The sequence below is a fragment of the Rutilus rutilus genome, assembly GCF_951802725.1.
Source record: "Rutilus rutilus genome assembly, chromosome: 8".
Lineage (NCBI taxonomy): Eukaryota > Metazoa > Chordata > Actinopteri > Cypriniformes > Leuciscidae > Rutilus > Rutilus rutilus.
Genome location: NC_140222.1, coordinates 38,706,769 through 38,730,055, shown reverse-complemented (window position 1 = coordinate 38,730,055; position 23,287 = coordinate 38,706,769). Strand labels below are relative to the sequence as shown.

General features: G+C 39.2%; 1 protein-coding gene across 2 annotated transcripts in view; it reads left to right on the top strand.

Annotated features, from left to right (window-relative positions):
• The window catches only part of grm7 (glutamate metabotropic receptor 7), a 219,351-nt gene that overhangs the window by 57,823 nt on the left and 138,241 nt on the right, over nucleotides 1–23,287 (top strand). For both annotated transcript variants that reach the window (XM_084415672.1, XM_084415671.1), the window contains exon 2: nucleotides 6,943–7,159. In XM_084415672.1, coding sequence (XP_084271798.1) covers nucleotides 6,943–7,159 — 217 coding nt within the window. The remainder of the gene's footprint in view (nucleotides 1–6,942; nucleotides 7,160–23,287) is intronic.

The window sequence follows — 23,287 nt, the reverse complement described above, 5'->3', positions numbered from 1 at the left end:
GGAAAAGAGTAGCATGAACATTCTTCAAAACTTCTTATTTTGTATTCAGTGAAAGTATTTTGCACTAGGTTCAGTTATGCAACAAAACATTAGTTGAAGCATTTCTTGCAAAGCTTTTCAGTGAATTATGGCTTAAATTCTGGTCTGTTCCTCACAAAAAAAGTTACCGCATTCATTCAGTCCCTGGTGACTATTTCCATTTGTTGAATGGTAATGACCAGCGTTTGTCAAAACTTCACCGGGAAAAAGAAAGTCACAAGTTTGGAATGACATGACAGTCTCTTTCTTATCTTGATCTCTCTCCAGTTACAAATTCACCTTTCTAATGGTGCCACTTCTATTAAGTTCTCAACCACCATAAAAGTTAATGTCACCAGTTCTGCTCGTGTTGTGGGTGGAAAATGGAGGTGGAGAAAATGTCACTGGAAATGTCATCTACCATGTCACACGTCCAATGCTGTAGCCTCTACCCGCAGTGATTCTCCATTTCACTCAGGTAGAGACAGCTCCACCTCCGATCAATGCGGGGTCAGCCCATTGTCAAATACCTCATCTGTTTCTTTTTACGAGCTCTGTCAACACACCTGACCTTTCGAGTGGATGCAAAAAAATACCCCCAGTGGTCATAAGGCGGATCTATTATCCTGAAACTCATCTGTCTTTGGCCCAGGCAGAGGACTCCAGGGTCGTGACCGTATTAAGCATTGGCAGGTGTTTACTAGCTCACCAGGAAGCTTTAGATAAAAATGATATCAATACTAAATTAATTAATGAGAATCATGGTGTGAAGAGATATGCTGCCTTACTTCTAGTGGCTTGGTCTAGACATGTATTGAAAAAGCTCCACTCAATATGGTTCTTCAAATACAGACAGCAGAGCACCTTTATTTATGGATTGAGTACTTTCTGAGGGGTTTGATTGTAATTCAGAACAGAGATGGTAGAAGTGCAAGGTGGTATGAAGTCGGCATTTTGTAAATGTGGCATAATTGGCATTTTTGTTTGTTTGTTTCTTATTCGGGAGGGATCCAACCAAGCAAAATGCATTGGTTAAACGATTTTAAGTTTCTCAGTCTCAGAATTATCTGATCGTCCCACTGATCATCCCACTTTAGGCGCCAATTGTTTCTGTGACACCAGTAATCACCTCAGAATGAGAAGGCCATGATATGCCACAAAATTCTTCGAGCTCTGTTTGTGGGGCTGAATAAAAGACACCCTCACCTGACGGATGGCCCAACAGGACACCTTATTCTTACACCTCCTGACTTGACACAAGACAGGCCCTCTGGATTGCTGGGACACAGTAGCAGCCACCATCAGATCAGTCACCCTGATAGACAAGATAATGGAGTCCGATAATGGGGCGCCATCCCTAAGCCGAACAATGTTCATCACGGCCCTTCCTGTCATCCGCACAGACACATAAATACGCAGTTGACAGCTTACAAGGGCTAAGGCTACGATCCAGAGCCTTGATATTATTTGTGTGTCTGTGAGAGAGTGTGAGAGAAAGATGGAGGAAAGAGAAGGGGTTTTGCTTTCGAAAGCTCTAGGCCTCACCTCAAGCCGATCTCTGATATGTCCTGTTTGGGGGCTACGAGATCTGTTCCTTCTGACTCCTTGAAGCAGTTTAAATGATGAGTTCTTGCTTCAGGACTCGACTTGAGTTGAAAGAGGCAAACTGTAATTGTTTTAGCCGGTGATAGGAGTGCAGAAATGTCTTTCATGACACAAACAACAACAGTAATACATATATATTCAATTTCTGAATGACTCATACTTTTTTAACTATGAAACTTTATAATTAAATGAAGAGGTAACTCTGGGGAATAGAAAGTTGTGGATTGTATCATTGCCTTTTAAGAAAAATATAATTAAGACATTGTTTGTGCGTTGGTCTCATGAAATGAAGGTTTTCAGGATGGCTGAGAGGAATTAACACGTTTTGGTAAACACAGGCTTACCAAAGGTTCCCCATATCTTTTGACTCACAACTTTCACAATTTTACTTTTCCATGGAATTTCTATGTCTGGAATTGTAGAAATATGATTTGTAATTGTGTATACTTTAATACAAGTGTGCAGCAACATTTTCCCCATTTATTGTAAGACACTTTCTCTTAAAACAAGTTTTATTATTTAATTTAGATATTTTATTGGGAATGCAAGTAAGACAAAAGTACTGGATTTTTTGAAGTGCTTGTGGTAAATACCATAAATAAATACCACAGGAGAGGAAGATGGGTGGTGAATAGTGATATTTATTGAACAACAAAAGGTGCAGGGAGGAGGTGAGCAGGGTGGTGGAGTCCAGAGAGAGAGATCTTGACGGAGACAAAGAGGAAAGGAAGACCCTGGAGACAGGGACATCGCGGAGTACAAGGGGAAGAGTCCACATACATTAAACGAACAAGGTCGGACAAGGAACTGTGGTGAGATGAGTGGATGTATAGTGGAGGTAATGAGGGTGATGATGAGATGCAGGTGTGTGTGATGTGGAATGGCGTGCAGGTGGGAACCAGGATGGATGCTGGGACGTGTAGTGAAGAGGATGGTGACTAGGGTGAACTGTGACAATTGCATACTGTCAAATATATATATTATAAGCTTTTCTGACTGGGTAGTGCCTTTAATCAAACATGACATATTCTATTTGTGGTCTAGTTAGCATGAACTCTCTGACTTCTTGAGACTTGAGTACAAGACGCGGACAAGAAAAGTTTGAACCAACCTCATGACTTTTTCAGCTCCCATTCTTTACTCTTCTTTCCCGCAATTCCTTGTCCTTTCCACGTTGTATTTTCTTTCATCATTGCAATAACATAATTAAAGTTTAATATTCATTGCATAAACATGCTTTGTTCTGCCTTTTTCTTTCCAAAAGTTTCTGAGATTTCCAAAAATTGCTTTCACGCTGTGAGAGCCAGCATAAATGCGTGCCAGGAGAAAGAATTAGCAAATAAACTGACAGCTTGCAAAATAGTTTTAAGACAAAGCATTTTTCAATACAGCACAGAGTTGTTTCAATGCAGTAATTAAGGGCTTCCATTTCTTTGCAACATGATCGTTACTGTTCTTTATTAACCTTATGTACCGCTACATATGCTAGTGTTTTTCTCTCAAAAGCACACAGTTCTCCATGTTTCTGTCCCTTATATATGTTCCTGCTTACCATATTATTTAATGGAAGAGCTTAGCTCACCGTTAAATCAAGCAAGATCAAAAGGCTAACTGGAATAAAACAGCATTTTGCTAAACTTTGCTTGCTGATGTGCAGGAAGCCCTCTTCAGAGGAGGTAATTAACTTTGAGAAGAATCCATCTGGCCCAACTTGGTCAAAGATCAAGTAATCCCAGACCTGTGTCAAATGGAGGAAAGGCATGACGATAATTGCAAAGAAAACCCTGAGCACAAGTTGAGTCAAACTCATTTTGAAGTTATCAAAGGATATGTTGAATTTCTTAGATGGCTACTGGGTCATTGACCTTTAAGATTGTGTTTTACTAGGAACTAGCTTATCGCTTACCGACTTGACTGAATATTTGCGAAGTCCCTTTTTAGTGCAATTTCATGGAGTGGTAATGATTATTCATGGCCAGTCAGTTTTCTCAAATCACCCACCAGTGGCAGGTGGAAAAAGTGGTTGTGTGTCCCATCGACTCCCTCAAATAAAGTCTATCGTATTTGTCTTGAAAAGGACATACGGTTTTCTTTCTATTCACTAGCCTTTTGAGTTGTCATTGCAAGGTTACTTCACTGTGTTTACTGAGTAAACAGAGAAAAGTGTCACGTGAAGCCTGGGCATGAAGCGTGATTTTGATGGCTTGATATAACTGGGATTTGGTCAGAATTGAAGTGCAAGACAGACGTGACAAAACATCTGTCAGAAAATAGAAAACAAGTCTGGACTTTGGCGGATAATGCAGGATATTGTTAGCTTGCTTATCTGAAATTGTGTGAAGACATTTACATATTCAGTTCCTCTTAATACTGAAATTTGACTCAAGGCAAGTGGCTATTGAACACACTGAAAAATAACCGAACGCTGTTGGCCCTCATTGATGATCATCTGGGGTCCAATGCCTCAGCCAAGGATATTTTCATAACTTCATAACAAGCTTTGTTCCTGGAGGCAGTTCATCATTTCGAGAGGTTGAATCATCAAGTTTTAGAGTTGAAGTCATCCTTGATCCTTACATTATGAGGGCATAGGAGGAGAATCTGTGTGATTTTATGCTAAACTGTGTTAAGTGACCGTTTAGTGTTTGTGTGAATTCTCAGCATGACCTCTTCTGAGGTGAACGACTTAAACGCAGTACTCGCTGTTTCATTACATAACTCAAAAAAAACAATCAGGATATTATGCAGCTTGTCCAAGATGATAAATGTGTCGCTGTGGCCTGCGCCGACAGCTGGTGGGTGAAGTGAAAGTCTATTTCGGTTTGTTTCTGATATCTGCCAATTTTTTTTTTTTATGCACACGCCAAACTGCAGTGGATGAGTCTTTTTGCCATACAGTACAGTCAGGCAGGGATGGGTGATATAGCTAAAAATACATCTAGATACAATATTTTGAGAATATATTTATGTATCAGTATTAAGTACTGTTAAATACTTAAAGTAGCCTATATGTTTTTTTTTTTTTTTTTTCAGTAAGAATCAGAATTGATCAAACAGCCATTGTTGATTAAAAATTGTTATTGCCAGTAAAGCCACATTAAAGGGATAGTTCACTTTGAAATTAATTTTTGATATGTTTTAGCTTACCTCAAGGGCATCCAAGATGTAGGTGTCTTTGTTTCCGCAGTAGTTTCAATTTTGATATTTTTAGGTCAAACCGTTCTTGTCTGTCAGTCATATAATGCAGGTCGATGGTCACTGTCTCAAAACACAAGCACAGAGTCCAAATTAAAACAATTCCCCATCGTCCAACTGAAACAATTCCCCATCATAAGTACACATTGATGGCCTAAGACACGAAACGAGCGGTTTGTGTGAGAAAACGAACAGTATTTATATCGTTGTTATCTCTTGAAAACAGCACACGTCCAAATGATCTGACGGTGCGGGCGGGTATAGATATTTACATAGATGTCGCATTGGCTACGGTTTCGTTCCAATGAACTGCAGTAGCGAAGGTGACATCTAGTGTATACATCTGGCGGGTATAGATATATACACTAGATGTCGCTTGGCTACGGTTTCGTTCCAATGAATTGCAGTAGCCAAGGCGACATCTATATCTATATACATCTATATCTATACCCGCCCGCGCCGTCAGATCATTTGGACGTGTGCTGTTTTCAAGAGATAACAACGATATAAATACTGTTCGTTTTCTCACACAAACCGCTCGTTTCGTGTCTTAGGCCATCAATGTGTACTTATGATGGGGAATTGTTTCATTTGGACGTGGGGAATTGTTTTAATTTGGACTCTGTGCTTGTGTTTTGAGACAGTGACCATCGACCTGCATTATATGACTGACAGACAAGAACGGTTTGACCTAAAAATATCAAAATTGAAACTACTGCGGAAACAAAGACACCTACATCTTGGATGCCCTTGAGGTAAGCTAAAACATATCAAAAATGTATTTCAAAGTGAACTATCCCTTTAACTCTTTCCCTGCCAGCATTTCTTTAAAAAATATGCCAGTCACCGCCAGCATTTTTGACCATTTTCACAAAAATGTCATGGCCCCTAGAATATTTTCTTGCATGAATATCTGAATATCGTTAGCCTCATAGCATAATTGCCTAAGTCTTTTTTTTTTAAATATGACTTAGGCAATTATGTTATGAGGCTAACGATATGCAATATATCAAAAGAAAGATCAGAATAAAACAAACCATGTTTTATTCGGATTCAGAACGAACATAGATGGAGTAAATCGAATCCATCAACACCTCCAAAGCTTCACAGTCCTATAGTTTGTCATGGGGCGACATTTCATTTAGTAACATTATGCAGTTTTGATTTAAATGCTGTTTAATGTTGATGATCGCGTTATTTTACATGTGCGTATATATGATATCGCTAGTTTCTGCTTCTTTTTTTGCCTATGTTTTGATCAGGAGGTTCAGTGCTCTTTCTGAAAATGTGTCATAGCGCGATTTCCTAGGCAGATATTGACTTATATATTAAGGACTATATTAGGGGGAAGCACAGGCGAAGCACTGCTACTTGGGCGTGATATCTCTGAGCCCAAGTAGCAGTGCTTCGCCTGTGCTTCCCCCTAATATAGTCCCAAGTCAATATCTGCATAGGAAATCGCCTAGTGTTAATCTGCATCGCTATTTGTACTTGTTGTGAATACGCAGGCCACAAGAAGTAATTAGGTGTTTTTTTTATATATCACTTTTACTCAGGACATGCTAGCTGGCAACAAAGGATTCCATTCATTATGCTAAGCTAAGCTAGCGCCGACCCTGTCAAACTAAAACAATGCATGCACTGAGACAAAAATGCATTTGCCCACCTATCTAAATGTAGGAAAGAAGGTGAATAAGCCCTATTTCAAAAAACGGTGGAGTGTTCCTTTAATATAAGGTAACTACATGGGTTCTTTTTAGGTTTAGGTGTAAGTTCAGGGTTAATACCTAGTTATTAACCCAGTTATACATGGGGAACAGGACTGTAAAGTAAAGTTTAAAAAAAAGTGCTACCCTTACATTATTAGAGAGAGATTCAAAGTCAGTGCAGCTTTGTCTCAATTTTCATTTCATATAAGATTCATTGCAAGAACCCGCTGCAGACCAGCATTCATATTATGACCACGTCAAAGAGACAGACGGCGGATACAATTGCCTGTGAAAGTTTGAGTAATTGACATTCAATACGGAATCATGACGGGGAACAGTCTGTCATTTTCTATTATAGGAGCTTTCCAACCGCGGCGACCGCAGATCTAACCACTGTCTTTTCATCTGGTTTCAGATTCCGCAGATCAGCTACGCCTCCACCGCTCCAGAACTGAGCGATGACCGCCGGTACGATTTCTTCTCTCGCGTCGTGCCTCCCGACTCCTTCCAGGCCCAGGCCATGGTGGATATAGTGAAATCGATGGGATGGAACTACGTGTCCACGGTTGCCTCGGAGGGAAGCTACGGCGAGAAAGGAGTCGAGGCCTTCATGCAGATTTCCAGAGAAGCGGGTGAGTCAGGCAAAACAATAAACAACAAGTCTTTTAAGATAAAGTCCTGAAGAACTCAAAGCAGTCTCTGCATGAGTAAACAAGTGTTGCAAAGACTCCTTTTTGGTTGTTTTAATAGCAACCTGTCAGTTTAATCAGTGTTTACAGTTTAAGGCGAGACACGGCAAGCAAAAACATTGTTGTTGTTTTTTTCACTGGTCAATTTTGAGATTTTGGGATATTTGTCTTCAATAACATGTCTTCTTTCAGACTTGTGGTGAAAAAAAGTCTGAAATACACATTTAGGTCTTTATTTTACTACACTTTGTCTGTTTGCGTCTGTAGATTTCTCATAAATTCAACAAAAGTCGGCGTTGTAAATCATCCCGCTGCTCCGCGATCGCTGCCGGACACCGTTGGAAAGCTTTCTCTCTCCTGTAAAATGCTGTTGGATCCAAATATGGTCGTTTCCTTTTTATCAGCAACCAATCGTGAAAGTAAAAGGGGGGATTTAACTCTAAATGCGCAATCTCATTGGCTGATATAAATCTTTAAAGCCCTTTTAAGTCCGAAATCTCCACTTCAGTAGCACCTATATACACCAAACTTTCCAGTCTTGTACCTAGTTATATTATGAAGACATTTACAGAGGGATTTGTTAATATATTATTCCTAGCCTGATTTATATAACATTTTATTCCAAAAAACATGGCGAAAATAAATTTTTTAAGGCTATTGACAGTGTATTCTGATTTACAGGATAACAAAAGTAGATATCCATAAATCCCTCTGTAATTTTTTTCCCATCTAATAATATGTGAACTTTAACCTGGCTTTATCCAATACTCAGATTTAGTTTTTTTTTTTTATATATATGCAAATTAGCGCTTATTTAATTAGATAATGCCTAATTTGCATAATTAAACATTAAATTACAGAAAACTTGTAATACATTTTTTTCTCATCTTAATGTAGGTAATCAACTGGGAAAGTTTCATGGTGATACCTGCTAGTTAAAATTTTTACCCTATTCACCTGTAGTGTCTCGCCTTAATATTTTTGGATAATGTTACTTGGATTATGTTACTTATGTTACTTATTTCTGCAACACAAAGTTGATCGCTGAAGACAGCTGCGAACCATCAATAGGAAATTTGCAGTGTTTACCCAACAAAATTTTCACCTATCAAATAAATTAATATGTAAACAACACAAATGTCTATCAACGGTGGAGATGTTGTGTCTCTGAGAGACTTTTCACACAAAACAAAGCGACCCAAGGAAAGAGGATTCATTCTAAACATCGCACTCAGTAGTGAGTGAAGCCAGTTACTAGACCTTAACTTAAATTAGATGGGAAGGTGGAACCTGACATGAAGAGAAATTGGGGTTGGTATTTCGACCAAATAACCTCATGATTGTTTCACGCTCCTTAAAAATATGTGAAGTCTTGTGGTTGGTCAATTTGTAAACGAATCGGTCTTTTGAGTCAGATCTTTTTTAAAGAATCGTTTGAATCAGTTCAAAGAATCAGTTTGTGCTCTGGGATAAACTGAACTGAAACGGTCTGAGTGATTCTTCAATTCACAGACTTACTAAATACTTATTAAACCAATAACATTGAACCAGTTCTTTGAAAGAATTCAACTGATTTGTGGAGATCAGTCATATGAACAGGTGATTTATGCTAATATTCCAACAATTTTTTGTGCTAAAGAAAATTGACCATAATTCCTTAATGCAAATTCCTAGTCTTATTATGAACCATTCATCAGCGCATTTTAAAGAAAAAATGTGTGTCCTTGGACTTTACTTTTGGACTCCCCTCCAACTGCATTGGTAATAACCACATTTCATCCTGTTTCTTTGCTGAAATATGTTGCATTATGGAAGTAAAATGGATTCTGGATGTCATTTTGTGTTGATTTTAGGAGAGTAAGGGGAGATTAAACACTCTGGTTTTTTTTTTCTTTCTTTCTTTCTTTGGTGAAATGTATTATGTAAATATTTTAAAATGCACCGGATTTTGAGTGTAAAGTGCTTTAAGTGCTCGAGGGAAAGACTTCCTATGATATGTGTTTAGACTTTCCAAGGAGCCTTTGGCGCAGAGGTCAGTATGTTGGCAAAAACAACAGTGCTCAGCTGTTTGGCAGGGCACTTCGCTGTGGTTACTTTATGGCTCCAAATTTATGCGGATAATGAATGTTCTACTTGTACTGATAGGGACATTGAGCCTCATTCATGAAACACAACAGAAGGAAATTGTTAACTGTTTGTTAAAACAATTTTTAAAAACATTGCATTCATAAATTTGTTGTTCTAGGGCAAAGGATTTAAGAAATTACATTTGATATATTCGAACTTGAATGCACAATTGTTCACGTCTAGGATGGAAGTTTGTCTTTAAAGGTTAATTAAAATAATTGTGTGCCTTCTCTGATATATTATAATAATATACATTATCGGTCAAACATTTGAAATAAAGACAATAAATTGTTTTTTTTTTAAAGGGATAATCCACTTTTTTTGGAAATAGGCTCATTTTACACCTCCCCCAGAGTTAAACAGTTGAGTTTTACCGTTTTCGAATCCATTCAGCCGATCTCCCGGTCTGGCGGTACCACTTTTAGCATAGCTTAGCATAGATCATTGAATCGGACAAGACCATTAGCATCTCTCTTAAAAAAATGACCAAAGAGTTTCGATATTTTTCCTTTTTAAAACTTGACTCTTCTGTAGTCTAAGACCGACGGAAAATGTAAAGTTGCGATTTTCTAGGCTGATATGGCTAGGAACTATACTCTCATTCCTGCGTAATAATCAAGAAACTTTGCTGCCGTACCATGAGTGCAGCAGGCGTATTGATATGACGCAGCGCCTGAAAATAGTCCCCAGCTCAGTAACTTCCAACGTGACCGGGACTAAGTTTGTCTAACCTATTAGACCTATTTTCAGGCGCTGCGTCATATCATTACGCCTGCTGCACTCATGGTACGGCAGCAAAGTTTCTTGATTATTACGCAGGAATGAGAGTATAGTTCCTACAGAAGAGTCAAGTTTTAAATAGGAAAAATATCGAAACTCTTTGGTAATTTTTTTGAGAGAGATGCTAATGGTCTTGTCCGATTCAATGATCTATGCTAAGCTATGCTAAAAGTGGTACCGCCAGACCCGGAGATCGGCTGAATGGATTCGAAAACGGTAAAACTCAACTGTTTAACTCTGGGGGAGTTGTAAAATGAGCCTATTTCCAAAAAAAGTGGAGTATCCCTTTAAAGAAGACTATTATGCTCACCATGGCTGCATTTATTTGATCAAAAAGTAAAAAGATTAATACTGAATGTATTTTAAAAGTCTTCACGGTTGTGTCTCCGAGCAACACTCCGAGTTCCTGAATGAATCGGCCATTTTAACAAATTGCTTGAATGACTGATTCATTAAACCTGTCAATTGCCGCCACCTACTGGTGGTTTTTCATATTTAAAGGATATAATGTCAAATAAAAAAATATTTCATGTCCAATAATACAAAACATTTATCTCATAACTGCAGTGTAATGCATTGTGTAAATTCCATTTTCTTGCCAATGGAAACTTTTCTTAGATTTAAAGTTGGCAGAGGCCATTCTAGATGGTACCTGTTATACACTTTATTTACATTTGTAAACGTGTTCTTCATTTTCTAACATTTTAAAATGAAATGCCTCTCCGAAATTGATAAGAAATGGGCATAGGGAGAAGAAATGGATCGGGAAAAGGAAGTCTCGAACTCAGGTCATTCGCGTCCATTATAATCGCACAAAATTAGCCGGTTAAATAGACAGCACTAATATTTGCACATGCATACGCAAATCGACTTTCTCCTGCCGCAGTCTGCTGTACTTTCTTGCATGTCTTGATTGACAGATGTCTCGTCCAATCAGCGGTCAGTATTCCATTGCCTTTTTAATTTGTTATTTTGTTTTCGGAATTGTGATTTGTTTTGCACTTCTCGGCCACCGTACTACACTTCTCTGCCATTGTACGGTAGGGGGCGCTATTATGCATTTTCTGAAAGAGTACTGAATCTCCAGGTCAAAAGACGTGTGAAGAAGAAGCAGAAACAAGCGATATCATACGTAATCATATGCATATGTAAAATAACGTGATCATCAACATTAAACAGCATAAATCAAAACTGGCTAATGTTACAGATGAAATGTCGACCCAGGATGAGCTCTAGACTAGGACTGTGAAGCTTTAGGGGTGTTGATTGACTCGATTTACTCCATCTGTGTTTTGACCAACGTTCTGAATACGATCTCGATGTAGTCTTTGACAAAAGCGTGATTTTCTCAACTTTTTACCTAGCTTTCTCAGCTTTCAGCTTTTTGCTTATATTTTTTTAATGAAACATACCCACTTTCAAGTGTCGATAAAAAATAATGCATGAAGCTAGAATAAAACAGGGTTTATTTGTCTAAAAGCAGAGTCTGTTCTTTCTTTTGATACATTGCATGTTCAGATATTCATACAACAACATTTTCTGGGGGCCATGAAACTTTTGTGAAAATGATCACAAAAACTTTTTTTCCAAAACACTGGCGGGGAAAGTGTTAAATATTTCAAACTTTTGACTGGTGGTGTGTTATAAACTGCTATACATATTGCAAATATGAATGTAAAAAAAGAAAAAAAAAATTCAGATAGAAAGCTGTGAGTAGCTATCTTTATGTTGTAACACCTTGCATATGGATTCCCTCCAGATTCACACAACCTCAGAGACGTTTTAGCACTCAGCAGATTCTGTTAATTGGGCCCACTGTCCAATTTAGAGCTGCATGAGGTGGAATATATCTGTTCTGTCAGTGTGGTATAGAAAGCTCAGATTAGCAGCATTTCTCACTTTATCGAAAGCTGTTTTCACTTCTTCTTTCTGTAGCCAGTTAATTTATGTGTAGAATTTATTTTGCAGACAGAAACTGAAGCAAACCTATCACCTACGTCCACACCTACCTCCACGTATTTGTCATCTTAGCGTTGAGTGCCAGATTTCCCAACCACCCCAGCTTGTTTATTATTTTTTATTTATGAAGCAATTTACAGTCCACTCAGGATCTGAAGAGAGGAGACAGTTATTAATGATCCTAATTTGCGTATTTGATTATCCTGTATGAGTGGCAGTTCGCACTGTTTATCACTCTTATTGCTTTGGCACACAAGTGGCACTACGCTTATCCTGTGGGAGACAACGGAAACGCTTTTTCATATGGTTGAGAACACAGCTGTGTGTGATGTGGAATGCCTTCGACTTCATTATCCTGAGCAACAGTATGTTTGCAGTATGTGTGTGCATATAACCGCTGACATCAAGACTTTAACGTGCTTCATTTGATTTGAATTAAACATGCTCACTGAACTTCTATCCACTAGAGGAGAAGATGCACCTGAGAGAATTTCTAAAAAAGACGTTGAATGTTGAATGCTCTTGGGATGGTGTATTCCCAGGTAAGCGGTTCTCGAAAAAAAAAAACGTTCCTCTAATAACGCTAATAGAATGTTTGTTCAAGAAATCTGATCTTAAATGATGTTCTCAAAATGTTAGTACACAAACATTATTTATACATCAACCATGGAATGTTTTTCTGAAACTTTTAAGTTGGACATTTAACAGTTTTTTTAAATGTTACGTATTTCAGAACGTTCAGAGAACATTCAAATGTAACATTCCCATAACGTTTGCAAAATGATTCAATTGAATGTTCCCTTAACGTTTGTATAACCAAGAAGAAAACCAATGTTTTTAAAAAATGTAAAACTTTTAACGTCCAGAGAACATTCGGAAATAAGGTTTTCAACGTTAAAGTCCCTGTAAAGTCAAAATTAAGTATGTGTTCTGAGTTTGTCACACCACAGAAACATGTGTTATTAGCCACCCAGCCAAATTTGAATGATAAAAAACCCAGCAAGTACATAAAATAAGCTATCAAAATCTTGAAAAAATGAGCAGTAGTCTCTGCTCTCAAACACCGGGGGCGTGTCCACTGGCTGCGCTGAAACCACGCCCACTCGCGGGAAAGCTGCCGTCGCCGACTCGCCACACTCAACAGTCACCGCTACAGCCGGAATGGATGCTCCTAGGTTTTACAAAGCCATGTTTGAGCCTGGACTAACGTTACCTACTATAATTATAACATAAGCACACAAGGCAACTTACACTCATTGGTGGGCTCGCACTGTCAACGATGGCACCAGTTGTCGGCGCGACGGGAGGATGAAGGCCGAGGCGGGAGATAATCGGTTCGGCCCCATTCACCAGTAACAGCGGATTATCTGTGAATCCCAGTTGTTTCCGACGAAAGTTTATAAAACTATCCCGTGTAAAATGATCACTACAGAGGCGGGTTTTGGCGGTGATCCTCAGCTGTCCATCAAGGTGGCTCTTCACAAAATTAATCCACCTCTTCTTGATGTGATCGTTTTTCGGAAATTTAAATAAGGACACCGATCTGTTTTGTACGTGATCGCATCCAGGTAGTACTCATTTCCGTGACGAAGGCATAGCTAGCTAGCAAACTGTAGGCTGTAGTAACTAATAGTAGCCTACTGACAGTAACTCGCGATCGGCAAACTGATGTGAATGAATGTGCTATATTGTTAGGGGAGGGGCAGCGTCAGGGGCTCCAGTGCGTCATCAAGTAGGGGCGTGTCCAGGAGCTCAGGGGCTTCAGTGCGTCATCAAGTAGGGGCGTGTCCAGGAGCTCAGGGGCTCCAGTGCGTCATCAAGTAGGGGCGTGTCCAGGAGCTCAGGGGCTCCAGTGCGGCATCGAGCCCCCGTTTTAGCCCCGCCCAAAAAATCCGGAACACAGCAATGGTGAAAAACTGTTTAACGGTCTAACTCCACAATTCAGTACTTCACAGTTCACAGTCTTTGTAATATGTTTTAGTAATACATTTCTAACATTTATAATGTGTTTAGATTTTTTTTTTTAGAATTGCCTTTACAGGGACTTTAACAAAATGTTCTCAGAATACATTAAAATCACCATTAAATCAAAATTGACAAAACCTATTTTTATGGAATATCGCAGTAATTATTTTTTTTCATCTTTAATCAAAATAAACCCCCTTCCCCTTCCCTTGTTCATCAAATACAATTCAGGACATCCCAAGGGCTAACCTGTCTTTAATATTGCAGAGAAGTGACTTCAAGTGTTGACTGATCTCTCATCAAAAGATCCTGCCGAGGTTGTGATTTAGTTTTGAGTAGTCGGGGTGTTCAGATGCTCTTGCCCAAATAAACACGCTCATGCCTGAGATGAGGGCAACCAAGGAGAAAGTGGATGGATTAATATTAAATGAGAGTTTGTTTGTTGAACAGCTTTTTGTGGTTTGGATGTAATCAAGGTCTTGGATGTTGTTGAGGTGTAACAGGCACTCCTGAAATCTTAATAAAAGTTTTGTTGGGTGCAGCGTTTACAGCTATAAAAGGCACGTAGAGAAATTCAGTCAGACAATGAGCATGACTTGACCACGCACTTGTCTGACCGATGCAGTATACAGGCAGTGAGAGCCTAACACCTCCATCCTTATCGGCAGGTTTTAGGCAATAATGTTAATTTCAGTACTTCACTAAATGTAATAGTCTTGCAAATACCACTAATTAGGCTGTGTCCATTACAGTGTTATCAATGCGTAATGAGGTCATTAACTGTCCTGTTCTGCAAGTTCCTGATGCCAGTATTGGGTATGTCTTCATAGTTTATAGTTTCAGAGTTGTGATCCCCATTGTTTGCACTTTCCTGCACATTTTAGATCAGCTCGGGGAACAAAGGGAAAGAAATTGAGCTATTTGAATCTCTCTATCATCATCTTTTATGTCTCCAATTTCCTTTGAAGACTTAGGAGGATGATATCCAAACTGCAACTGTGAAAATGATCACTTGCAGCAGTTCAGACTCAAAAGAATCAGGTTACAACCTTTGATCCGTCAACTTTAGTGTCACAGACAATGTTTTCATCAGTTACAGCTTATAAGCACAATGTACATGCAGAGGCCCTGGAGATGACAGCACTCCGCCAGACTCGTTTCAAGTCATTTATCAATCAGTGAATTCAAAATGGCAGTGTGTTCATATCATTTTATTACTTTTGAGGTATTAATCATATCCAGGATTGGATCATACAGCAAGATACAAAACGTTCTGTTCCAAAACCTGCCTAGTCAGCATTTTAAGGCATCATATGAATGCACTGTGCGTTTCTGTGCTTATTAGAGAGTCACACTGTTAGCTTAGCAACATGCTAACAGCAAACTGTACAGGAATCAGTCGTATCACATTGTTAGCTTAGCAACATGCTAACAGCAAACTGTACAGGAATCAGTCGTATCACACTGTTAGCTCAGCAACATGCTAACGGCAAACTGTACTGGAATCAGTTGTATCACGTAATTAGTTTAGCAACATGCTAACAGCAAACTGTACAGGAATCAGTCGTATCAGTCCTATCTGTGTTAGTCACTGTGACTGTGACTGATAGACTGTGATCAGTCGTATCACACTGTTAGCTTAGCAACATGCTAACGGCAAGCTGTACTGGAATCAGTCATATCACACTGTTAGCTTGCCAACATGCTAACAGCAAATTGTACTGGAATCAGTCGTATCACATTGTTAGCTTAGCAACATGCTAACGTCAAGCTGTACTGGAATCAGTCGTATCACATTGTTAGCTTAGCAACACCCTAACAGCAAATTATACTGGAATCAGTCGTATCACACTGTTAGCTCAGCAACATGCTAGCAGCAAACTGAACTGGAATCAATCGTATCACACTGTTAGCTCAGAAACATGCTAACAGCAAATTGTACTGGAATCAGTTGTATCACGTAATTAGTTTAGCAACATGCTAACAGCAAACTGTACAGGAATCAGTCGTATCACACTGTTAGCTTAGCAACATGCTAACATTAAACTGTATTGGAATCAGTCCTATCACAGTGTTAGCTTAACAACATGCTAACGTCAAGCTGTACTGGAATCAGTCGTATCACATTGTTAGCTTAGCAACACCCTAACAGCAAATTATACTGGAATCCGTCGTATCACACTGTTAGCTCAGCAACATGCTAACGGCAAACTGTACTGGAATCAGTCGTAAGTTGAGTCTCAATTACATATATTAATTTGGCAGATACCTTTATCCAAAAAAAGGTAAATACATTTATAAAACAATTTTATCAGTTCATGCAGTCCTTGGGAGTCGAACTCATAATCTTGTCGTTGACAGTGCCATGCTCTTCTGTTTGAGCTACAGGAATGAATCTCCCACGCATTTCACTTGCAAAGATACTGCAAATGTAGAGTGTTCCAAATCTGTCAGCTTAGTAGGCAGCTGCCTATGCAGGCAGCAAAGCAGCTCTCTATGTTTTCGAAAGGAGTAATTATCCCTTGCTGGATTTGTGTAAATATGCCATCTAGGAAGCACAGTATCTCATTTGGCAAGACCACTGTCACATAATGACTACAATAGCAAAAGTGTTGACTGAAATTGAGACTGTGGACTAAACATTAATGAGGTGGGTGTGCATTTAAGTGTTGGTGCTACACTGTCACTTCTGGCAACATAAATTGTGGTATTGTATTCTTTTAGATGCGAATGCAACATCTGCGAGGTCATTTGAATTTGTAATATTACGAGCAGCATAAAATGATCCAAGATCATTACAAATATGGTAATGCATTAATTATTGGGCTTATTTTAGAATAAATAAATTTGAATGCAAACTTCTTGATATTGTTTACACCTCTGCAAGGCCCAGAAGATAAAATGAACCATACCTGCTCCCTGAAATTCATCGTTATCCAGAACCACTGTCAACACAGCTCTGACATGTTTTCTATTCTTGAAATGCACTAGAGTAAGATTTGTGGATCTCAGATGTCAGAGAAAATCCTAGTTTTGTAACTTTTTCTTCCCCGTAGCCGCAAGATCTAGGAAAGCCTGAACATCCGATGATAAATGCTTGTGGCCTCCAGCTCTTTGAATCTTAATTGTTGCTAAATTACTAGTTTTATTCTTTGCCCCAGAAGGTGTCTTCATGAAATGTGATCAATATCTGTTGATATTTGTCTTAATAATTAATTTAGGAATTCATTTGTCTGAGTTTCACTATCCTGGATTAAATCTAAGAGATGGACTAAGTGGACCAAGATTGAAAAAGTTCCCTGCTTCGAATAAATCAATTCAACAATTAGGGCCCTATCTTACACCCGGTGCAATGCAGCGCCTAGCGCGATGCAAGTGTTTTTTGCTAGTTTCAGTCCGACGAAGTTATCATTTTCATGTCCTGTGCCACGTTGTTTAAATAGCAAATGCATTTGCGCCCATCTGTGCGCCCATGGGCTGCTGGTCTGAAAACGAGGTGTGTTCTGACACATTGTTGGCACGTTGCTATTTTGAGGCAACAGAAATAGACTGCCCCATTGACCAACTGAAACCTGCTCTAAAGTCAATGGCGCAATATATATATATTTTTGTTATTTAAAGAGTGCGTTAGTAATTTGTTCCTATAGGCGGGTCCACAACGCGCGTACACTCTGCTTATTAAACACACAGGGATGCACAGCAGCACACAAACATGACACATATTTAAAATAAAAGGATTACAATGTAAAAGATGGTGGAATCTGGCTCGGTGGGAGCAGTTCCGCTTGCGCTCTGGAAACAGCTTCGGTCTTTCCACTATCAAATTCCGTCATGTAAATAGCGAATCTGCCATGGCGTGAGCGCAACTGGCGTTTAAAGGGAATGGGAGATGAGACTCTGATTGGTTTAACGTACATAAATCCCAAAACACACCTATACCATTTTTCCCATCGTTAAACTAGCAAAAGTGGATTCGGACACGCCTAAGTGAACTTGTGCCCTGCACTTTAGACCATGCGCTTAGATCGTTAAAATAGGGCCCTTAGTGTCATCTCTAGTGGAACTGGTCGTCACTTTAATTTCACAGTTGTCTTGCCTTAAGTTCTCCTCTGAAAAGTGGTAGGTTCGGTTTCTCTCAATCTCCTACGAACCGCCCAGATTAGCCCAAGAGTTGCAAACTATGGCATGAATTGCACTGGAAAGACCGAAGCTGTTCCTCACGGCATCTATAGACACTTGCCTTGTTGTTCTCGTTGTAATTACTTGGTTGATCTCAGGTTTAAGTCTCATAATAGCACTGGATCAAAAGAACATAGAGGCAGATGGCTATTAGCTTGTCAGTCACATAGACTCGACTTGGGCTCAGGTAACAATTTAGTGCCCTGTGGAGTCTGAAGTCGAATGGGGAAAGCTGTTATTAAGATGTCTCTCCCCCTGTTCTTCTGAGGCAGTGAACACAGTGCCAACATATCAACGAGAGCTTTTCACACAGCTAGGCCTTTTGCCAATACATTATTCATCCCCCATCCAGAACTCTACCCTTCTCCATCAGCACCAGTGGCCCACAAATTGTACATGCAGGGAATTCTTTGCCACTATGCCCTATTTCGTGAGCCAGTACATTGGAAGCTGAAATGCCTGAAAAAGAGAGAACCATCCACTGGGAATGAACAGATGTTCCCCCTTTCCTATCTCAGAAAAAGTCAGCAGGCTCAAACGGTTGAATCAAGGATGGTAATGATGGACTAATGAGGTGTGACTTGACCTTGTCGCAGGAGCTCCACCCTGATCAATAGGTGTACGATTAAGGGCTTGTTTGATGTTTGTAAACTGAACCGTTGATTAATGAATTAGATGCACGGTTGCATTGCACGGGTACACAGTGCAATTGACCTGCAGACAAGATACAGGTCAGAGTTTGTGCAGCAAGTATGTGTGATTTTTCCACCACTTGTAGCTTGTAAATCAACGTCCTTCTACTCTGCCTCAGTCACTTTAGGGGTGGGCAATATGACCATGCATATAATCATGTAATTTTATATCACGTTAATGGTCTCTACTTACCAAGACTGTTGGTACATAACAGCTGCAATTCAAATCATAAGTTATTTGGCTCCATTCCAAATCCTACTAAGCTGTCTGTATAGAGTAAGATACATGTTAGGGGATCAGTGACACTCCTGATGCAAAAGGTAGGCATCAAGATTATCCCTTCTTAGATACTTTCTTTTGACAAAATTCTAAGATACCTTTGCATATGTGATGCGGAGAAGGAAATCCCATCATGCATATAGTGCTTTAGGAATGAGTCCTAAGATCTTGGAAATAAGTTAACATTTTTGTCCTGAAGTCAGTATTTTGTATTATTATTATTTTTTTTTCTAAATTCCTGAATTAAGGTCTGTGGTTAATAGAACTTAGAGATATTTGCATGCTTTATTCTACAACATAAAATGCATCATTGGTGTTAGTGAGGCCAGTAGGGGGTGCTCACACAGTGGTCTGTGTGGGTCCTAACTCCCCAGTGTAGTGATGGGGACACTATACTGTCAAAGAGGTCGGATGAAACGTTAAACCAAGGTCCTGACTCTATGTGGTCATTAAAAATCCCAGGATGTCCTTCGAAAAAGAGTAGGGGTATAACCCCGGCATCCTGGCCAAATTTGCCCATTGGCCCCTGTCCATCATGGCCTCCTAATAATCCCCATGTACTGAATGGCTTCATCACTGTCTCCTCTCCACCAATAAGCTGGTGTGTGGTGGGCGTTCTGGCGCAATATGGCTGCCGTCGCATCATCCAGGTGGATGCTGCACATTGGTGGTGGTTGAGGAGATTCCCCCCTTCCATATGTAAAGCGCTTTGAGGTCCCAGAAAAGCGCTATATAAATGTAACGAATTATCATATTTAATCAGTAATGACACAAGCGCACCAGGCTCTCTCCCTTACCTTGGTGTGACATTACAAGTAATATTTATTTAAAGCTTTTACTTGCCTTGAAAAAGCTGGTTGCTAACAAGTGGCCAAATGGAACTGCAGAGGTTGTCAGGGACATTAAACATCATCATTTGTTAATCCTGGAACAACATTCCTGTCCGAAAATGTTGTCTTAACCCTATCCCTACCACTAAACTTAACCCTACCCATAACTTATCCCTAAAACCAGAGGATAATGATAGGTGAATAACACTGATGTTAAAGCACCTTTAATCCTGGTTGTAAGCCTAAACTTGACATAAAATGTTAACTTGTCCCTCATATCTGGGACAGATTGGAATGTTGTTCCAGGTTCAAAAAAGATGTTGATCCAGGAACATGTAATACTTGTTGAAATCATTGTATTTATACACTTGCTCTTTTTTTGTAGATTTTAAATATTGCTTAAAAGAGTTATCGGAAGCTTAGTGATGGTGACGTTAAAGTCATGCGATTGTGGTGTAGTTGGTTTGAAGTCTAACTTGAGCGTTTCACTTCTGCAGATTGTATTTAATGAGATCAAATTGACCATTCTTATTTATTTATGGAATACTGCAATACTTATTATAAATAATTTAGCCATGCACATCACCCATGCCAATGGGAAAATCATATTTGCCTTTTGTCAAGGAAACTGAAACTTCCGGGTTGGCCTACAAAAACAAAAAAAGTAATTCCTGCAGCAATATTGCAATGAATGAAAAGAATCCATCCAAGATGGAGGCTGAAGAAAGATAAATGTTGATTTTATGGAGATGTGTAATAAAAATAGAAATATTTGAGTATCATATGTTTAGGTTAGCAACATGCTAATGCTAAACTCTGCTAAAATCAATTGTGAGTTGTCTCTCCTACGCTCTTCGGTTGTAGAGCGCTATTTCACTGCCGATGTAAACCGTTCCAAATTGGCCACTTATGAGGATTAATTTCAGTTAAGAAGCAGTTTTTGGAACAGAGCCTATGTTTCCCATTTTTTTACCTGCTGCTTATGTTAGCTTAGCCAAATGTTTTTTTGTCACTCAAATTGCTGTTCGCTACAAAAAACAGTTATGATGAAACACGTGGGGTTATACTCCTCGTTTATAATGAATTCTCAATGTGTTAATCATCAACTCATGACTTCATTATGCAACATAGTTTGTTTACTATAAATCTTCAAGACAGATTATTCACCTCCAGACCCTTGAACACAAAACTACGAGCTGCGCATCGAAAACAAGCCACCGGGCTTGGGTTTAAGGAGGCGTGACTCTTTTTATTGAGACAGCAAATATATTCAGGAACGCTGCACAGCATACTGGAATACCTGCGGTCTTGGGAAGTGCTTTAAACCGCAGGTTCCCCAGTACAGCTCAGGCTGATCTCCAAGACAGATACACTGCTGGAACAGAGGAACTGCAGAACCTACCACACGCTGAGGCCCAAAGACAAGTTTCAGTGTAGCTGACTTCCTCAAACAGAATATTTAAAACATGAGCAATGCGTCATGGGAGTTTTCCCAGTAGCCAGTTGCCTTTCCCCCCTCAAAATTCAGTTTTTTTTTAATCACACAGATTCATTAATTTGTAGTTGATATGAGAAGATGAGAGTTATCCTTGTTTACAGACCTTTTGTTGTCGAGAACCAATCAGATGTGTCTGTTTGTGAGCCTTAACTCTTTTGTAGTTTCAAACTCAGTAATACAAATCAGCAATGCCTGATGACAGTAGCTAAAAAAGTGTTACCTTGCAGTCAATGTTAAAAATTATTTTGACCAATGTCTTTTCCATTTTGAAATCCTCTGTCTGCTCTCTGCCCTGGGAAAACCAAGTAATTTAGCTCAATTTGAAGCTGTTTTTTCCTGAAAGCATGTTGTTTCAGTTGAGTATTAATAGCGTTGTAGAGCAATGGCGCATTCCAAAACAGATTAGCTTTGAATAATTCACAAGCAGCTAAAGAGACCACATTTCCTTTTAGCATTCTCTGCTAGCTTACAAGCCTACAATCCCAGGAGAGCAAGCCTTCCCCAAGTTTAGCTAGCCGAGATGTTGTGCGCAATGTTAATGCCTCTGTAAGCTACATGTTTAATTTTCGAAAACATTAAATGGTTGTTCTTGTTTTTCAAATACAAATGGTTTATAACAGATGCAAGGTTGTTTTGATACATCACTAATGCATTATAATTTGTGCATGTGTTTTGTTTGTCTTGATTGTGAAATAATAAAAAAGAACATGTCAGCAAATCAGACGCTCTATGCACTGCACTGATAGTCGACGGCAGTTTATACAAAATGGATTGATTTCACTGGGGATTTGTGTAAACAGCATGCAAATATCATGCAGTGCACTTGGTGTAGTGTGCAAACAAGTATACAGCTTAACAGAATGCAGTACTATATAGTTAAAGTCCCATGTTCACAACACATTTCTGAGGGGGGAAAACATTTTTTAGGGTGGGACATAAATGCATTATGATAACTAAATTTGATCCAATGTCAAGCAATTAACTGCCAATGTCTTAATGGTTGTACACTATAAAATTTACAAGCAATTTCTGAGTGAAAATGGTCTCAAATCCAATCCTATAGCACATTTATTTCTGTGTATAATGATGGAAGTATTGGTAGATGGTTGCTCTGAATATGTATAAATTGACTCTCTGTTCACACTATGACTTCAACAGCCAATCACTTCAGTTTATGGATGCAATCCAACAGGAAACCAACCCCCTTCCTCCATTAGAGAGCAGTTCTCACTTTTCTCTCAGTCCATTACTGGGTAATGGATGGCCGAAGTGCCCCTCTTACTTGCAATGCTCTTGTCTCTAAACTTTCACTTCATCAAGGGATGTGGATTCCTCAGTTGGATTCCCTCCGAACAGACCTGTAAAAGAGGCTGTAAATGTAGATTAGCCTGTCAGACGGTCTTAAGGACAGATCTATGAGCTCCTAATGGCATTGATGTTAGGGTGCATCTTGGGAGACGGGGAGGAACAGTGCCTTTCAATGCGATATTTATGGCTCTGGAGCCGTAATTGTAATGGCATATTAACAGTAACAAAAGTGCTGCTGAAGTGCTGGGCTGACACTGGCTAAAACTCTTTCTTAATCAGTGTTTTTTCTCATTTTACCATAAAAAACATATCTAAACTTCACATAAAACAAGATAAAATGTAAACGAATATCTGTTCAAATCCACTGCGCTCCACTTAGCTGCTTTGTTGATTACTAATATAAACTTGATTCAAGATGTATTCTTTGAAAGTCTTAGTATCTAACACGGTTTT